The 6,000-nt window shown below is 46.3% G+C and overlaps 1 protein-coding gene across 1 annotated transcript in view; it reads right to left on the reverse strand.

The window, feature by feature from the left end:
- Positions 1-5,725, reverse strand: part of iglon5 (IgLON family member 5) — an 87,155-nt gene extending 81,430 nt beyond the window's left edge. Inside the window, exon 1 of the mRNA XM_029504493.1 lies at positions 5,665-5,725. Coding sequence (XP_029360353.1) covers positions 5,665-5,725 — 61 coding nt within the window. The remainder of the gene's footprint in view (positions 1-5,664) is intronic.
- Positions 5,726-6,000: the final 275 nt, after the last annotated feature.

Consider the following 6,000-nt stretch of genomic DNA (forward strand, 5'->3'; position numbering starts at 1 on the left):
ACCCTCGTCCCTCCCAGCTCCCCCAGGACGAGCAGCCAGCACTAATCTGAACTGTGTTTCCAATGATGCTAACTCCCTGGCACAAAAATGACTAGAAGGAAGAGGAATAGAGAGAAGAAAATCACACAGCACGCCCGTCCCTCACTGCCCTCCCCCCCCCCCAACTGTATTCTTTTCTCTTAAATGTGAAACATCTGCACATCGCCAAACAAGAAAACATCTCTTTTTCTCCTTCTCTTTTTCCCTGCAGACAGCTCAATCTGCAGTGTGAACTGAAGCCTCAAAAACCAAAGGAGCGAAATTTCCACTCTGCTGAGGCTTATTCTTTTTTTTCCCCCCTATATGAACACTATTGAAAAGAAATCGATGAGAGGATTTAATATCTATGCTGAGGTGTATATGTAGAGAGATGTCCCCCCATTTCCCTCGTGGTTTGGCTCCATTGGCTTTCCATTGATTTACAGCTCACGGCTTCAGCAGGCAAATAGTTGAAATTCATCTTCCCAGCCGCCCAAATAAAGGAGCTATTCCACAGTGTCTGCATGCATACGTTTATTTCTCCGTAAGTATGGAGTATGTGTGGGTGCGCATATGTCTCTGTGTGTGTGTCCCTGCGTGGGCATTGGTTGATGTGAGTACATGAGCTGCCACTTATCCCCGCTTCTACGGCCACTCCGCTCCCTCTTGGGTGATCCTTCTTTTACACTAAATAAAACATAACCCTTTTTCATTTGTTACACTAAGACCCCATAGCTCATATCCATATTCGCACCCGGACTGACACAGGTCTTTAAGCTGGGACTGGGACGCGGGGAGGACGAGGGGAGGTTGTAACGAGGCGAATTACTACTGTAATTAAACACAGTATAACTACCTGTCCCGAGTTGAAAGCAGTCCCAGTTCCTTTCCATTACAGCGAACTCCATATATTATAACTGTAATTATAATTGCAAACAAGCCTTGCTGTAATCATTATTTATGACACTGACAGTGTGTGTAATTGCCAACCCCGCGAACCAATATGTGAGGCCCAGTGAAGTGTTTATCAAAACCGACAAGAGATATCTCAAGGGCGGCGCGTTGGTCCTGCGTCCGCCTATCGTCCGCAGCAACACCATGGCCAACCATCCTCGGAGGATTTGGACCTGTGACCTCTTGGCCACTACTCTTGCCAGCGGTTAACGCTTCGAGATGCCGAGTTCACTTGCAGCCTTGGCCGGCCGTGCGGTCACCAGCTCACAGGGTTATAGATCTCTGTAATTGGAAAGGCTGCAAAACCCACGCAGTCTGAGGGCACAAATAAGGAATGTGGCTTAAATACAGTAATTATTTTCTTGGTTTCTTCAGTATATGCACCAATATCCGCGAACTCTAAATAAAGAATTTGATGTTTGACATTCCAGAGCCAGTTGCAATAATTTAAATATTTTTTTTTTTTATTTATTTCGTGCACACAGGATCCTTTTACTTGCACTTTCTGCTGGAAACAAAACGACAATCCTAGTTTTATTGTCCTTTGGTCTGAGCGTCTACCTTGGCTTTAGTGTCATTTTGTTTCAAGCTGCAAGTCAATTTCCCCTCTGGGATTATAAATACTGAACTAGTTGTATTTTAAAGTCACTGTAACCCTGATGTGGCTCCTCACCATATCAGAAGTGAAATTGAAATAAATAATAGGTTCATTTCTATTTACCTGCTATATATGCAATTTGAAAGTGCACATTTAAAAACAAGTAACACTAACAAGTGAAATTTGCCAAAAAAAAAAAAAAAAAAAAAGTGCAAATGCCACAGAAAATAATAAATATGTGTTTGCATCAGGTGGTTTTTCAGTCAATTTTACAAAGCAATATTTCACGAAAATTGAAACTCCTTTTTCTCACATTCCTCCTGTATCATGCCTCATGGAACCAGTTCAAATTGAAAAGGAGACAGCTGGAAATCCACCACCAGGTTTAATTGTAATGATATCGTAAATAGAGAAAACCCAGCTTTAGTCACACAATATAAGTCAGTGGGAAAGCTATTCCTGAGAAGTCAGTGGCGAAACCAATCGCTACCAGTGGTTGTGAAGTTGGAAATTATTCTACGTGTTGCATTCACTTCAGTAAATATTTGGTGCAAGTGGTTAAATGAACTCTTGATATTTCAGGAAAAAAAAAAGGGGCGGGGGTTAAGTTGAGCTGCTTTTAAGTGGGAGAATAACAATTTTAATCCCACACTGTAATATCTTTACAATAACAGAAGTATATGAAAAGGAATGTAAAGTATCATCTCTCAACACGTCTGCAGTGCACCTTCACTTACAACAGTTTTGTAGTAACAGTTCTGCCTTTAGTGGACATACATTTTAACTTACAACCAGCCAATTCAGCCATTAATTAACACTACCTCTGCACACCAAACTCACTGGCCCTAATCTTTTCCCATCAAAGCGAAGTCCTCTGTGAAGGTATGCTACGTTTCTGTAAAGCATTCTGAGGAGGAATAGACTCCATGTAAGATGTTACTGTAGGCCACCACAGAACAAATGGGAGAAACTGAAGGAGTGAGGCCCCAGAGTGAAACATTCGCACCACAGATGTGGGGCGGTTAAACCTCCAGCCCTCGTCCCTGAGGCTCTTCAGACCAAATCCAGGAGCTCCCTTTCCAACACTTGCAGATAAATAAAACCTGCCAAAATGGCAGAGCATTTCTAAGCCAAACATGGAGAACAACAGCACACAGAAACCACAGATTTCAAAGGGAGGGAGAAAAAGCAGAGGCCCCTCCAGAATAGGAGTGCAAGGCATCTGTTGATACTGGCATCTCCGTCCTCTTCATCCCCAAGCCAAAAATGGCAACCCAGTCGAGTGTGTGTGTGTGTGCGTGTGTTGGTCTGTCTGTCTGTCTGTCTGTCTGTCTTTCTGTGAGGGGGCAGGGAGGCAAGAGGGAGGCTACATGCTAACATGTGCAATGCGCATTGACCCCACTTGGCCCCCATATGCTGCTGAAACAAGAAGGATAGTGGGCTACAAAGCGACCGCTCCTGTCTCTGTTGTGTACATTTCCTCTTCCTGAAGCTCTGTCACAACAGTGCATGTCACTGCGAAGGCCCATCTGCTGGACTGTTTGACCGTTAGTGGCATCTCCTGTACGTACAGCGCAGTGAAAAAATCGAAGTTCCTGCAGTAGGAATGGAACGGTGGAAACCCGTTCAGCAAAAACATGCTCCTTAATCATCTAAATATCGCATTAAAATAAAATCCGCTGTGACATAACCTTAGACGTCCTCTGCTCTGACCTATTAAGCAGAGGCAATTTCTCGTGCCTCCTTGTTTTTCACTGAATCAATGGCAACATCGTCCTCACCATCAGATCTTGCAGGTTAGTGTCCGAACAGAAATCCACTGAGCGAAGGGGAAATTGTTTAATTCCTGGCAGAGGCGTGTGTGGATCCATTCACAGCCTTAATGATCCACAATCAAGAACACAGCAAAGCCTCACACTGTCTGGTCTCATAGATGAGTCAGGCTTTGATTAATTGCAGACAGTTTATATGCCAAAAATACTGAGATATTTAACTGTACGAGCGGGCACTTGGTGAGCCACCTTGCCAGAGCTACAATGCTTCAGCATTTTGGATGAGAGAAAAAAAGGGTGGGAGTGTGAGGCAGTTTTAGAAAGGGAGTAAGAAGGAGCTGACCATCACACCCATTGTGGTTGGTTGTATTCTGTGTATTCAAACGCAAAGCCAGAAGGAAACCTTTGAAAAGCCTGATAGTATTCTGCAGCAGGCGGAAAAATGCCCCCTTTTCAACCTGGATGCCAAACTATCGTGTAGGTATGAAAGACATTTCTCCGTGTCTACCGGAAAGCTGTTGTCATGCATAATGTGAAGTGGTTATATTAGTGATGATGACAGTGAAGAGGAAGAAATATCTTCAAATGAATTAAAGGCTGCATGATCGTTCAGAAGCATTTGCATTGTAAATCTTTAACGGGGAAATAATCACCCATACACAATCTGCTGAGCAGCAGTGAGGAAGCATTTAGGCAACTACATGACACAGTGGTCTGCCTGTCAGGGGCGCAGATACAAAGGATTATTCCACTGCTGCATGATTTATCAAGCAGTGGACAGTGCCCTTTTAGCAGTCATGTTCTTCTTTTATAATGCATGCTTTCCACCTTAAAAGACGAATGTGTTGTGGACCTACAGCAACAACGAACAGTGGGCAGGATCCCTCTCCAAGACGAATCTGATTCACATTTGCTGCAATGTGCACAACTCACATCAACATCCAATCATTCCTCAACTGTGGCTAGCATAATTGGACACATCGCAAAACCCACAGTTTCCAAATTCAGAGGGCGACCGCTCAATATGGTTGTAGGGTTGGTTTCCGTTGTGCCGGGACCATTGTGTTTGTGTACTTTGTGCGTCCTGCAGGGCCGTCTGTCTGCTCTCTGCCTGGTGTGGAAGGGGCTTGCTGTGGCAAGCCAACCATGACCAGCTGGGCTCTCATGCCCACAAGGAGCTCAGGAGCAGGAGGCTATAGCCCGTCTGCATCTGCAGGCTGTTAACCTCACATCTTATTGCACTGACACATCAATTATTGTTATTAAGAGGCGGAGTGATTTATTTATATACTGATTTCCCAGAGGAAGAAGGCAGGACTAATTGAGCCAGGTGTGTGTATGTGTGTCCGTGCTAGATGAGCTGGGGGAAATAAAAACGCCTGGTGAAAACGCCATGCACAACTAATATATGGTGGGACATCCCAAAGCATGGACGGCATTATGAAAAATTCAAAAGGATTTTAAATATTCCCAGGTCAGTGTTCCCTGCGGACGGCAACAACAACATAAGTACACCAGCTGTTTGTGTTACTCAGACTGAAGCCGCTGAAAATCCCATCTGAAATTTTGGGGTCGTGCAAGTTGTGAGACGGTTTTAAAGCGTTTGTAGCCGACCCCCATCCCCACCTGCCATCAACACCACCACAAACTCTCCATCCTTCTTTTATATACCCCCCCCCCCCCCCCTCGACCTTGGTTTTAGAAGCCAGGGAACAAAACACTCTCTCTGCATTGCTTCTGCTTCCACTGACATTAACCACCACCTCCTTCTCCTCCCTTACCCCCCCCCCCCCCCCCACTCTTGTGCTCTGGTGGTGCGTCGTATGCGTGGGATACCGGGCAATTCACGTCACGTAAAGGAATGTTAAAAAAAAAAACTGGGGGATTAGCCCCCCCCCCCCCCCCACACCTCACACCTCCAAAACCAACCTCCATAGTAAACATCTTAACATGTATCACTCGTTGCTTACACTGAACCACGAGGTTGGCTCGGAAATGAACCTGCTGCTGCGCTCACGTGCACGCGTCTGCGCACGCACGCACGGAAGGAGGGAAGGACGGACGGACGGACGGACGGACGCGGAGACGCCGCGTCTCTCTCTCCGTTTCTCTGCGTGAGGAACCGGAAAGCTGGAGCGCAGTGGCACAGCAGACACGCGTGATTCACCGGCAGGTAGACAACCCCCCCCCCACCCCCCACCTTCCTCTCTCATCATTAGCATTCACCTCCACCGCCGTTTTCAGAAAATGAAAGTCGAAGATACGTGCGCCTCGACGCAGCAGCGGATCAGCAAAGTAGCTCACGAGAACATAAGAACTTACCTTTCGACAGCAGAACCAGGATGAAGGCGGCGAACGCGTTCCACAACAGGGGGCAGCCCATGATGGAGTTGGGATGGATTTTCTGCTTGTTTTTGCAGTCAAACGTCTCGGTATTTCTCCTTAATCGTAACGTTGCAGGGAATCTGTGTAGCCTATTTAGTGGAGGGGGGGGGGGGGGGGTACACGGGGGGGGGACCCACTCGCATACACAAGCACGCACACACACACGCACGCACGCACGCACGCACACAACAACAACTACAACACGACCCAGTGGATGAATGTCAGCAGCAATAGTCCAACGCTTCTACATGTGACTGGACGAAAACATCAGTC

Source organism: Echeneis naucrates, chromosome 6 (assembly GCF_900963305.1).
Source record: "Echeneis naucrates chromosome 6, fEcheNa1.1, whole genome shotgun sequence".
NCBI classification, from domain to species: domain Eukaryota; kingdom Metazoa; phylum Chordata; class Actinopteri; order Carangiformes; family Echeneidae; genus Echeneis; species Echeneis naucrates.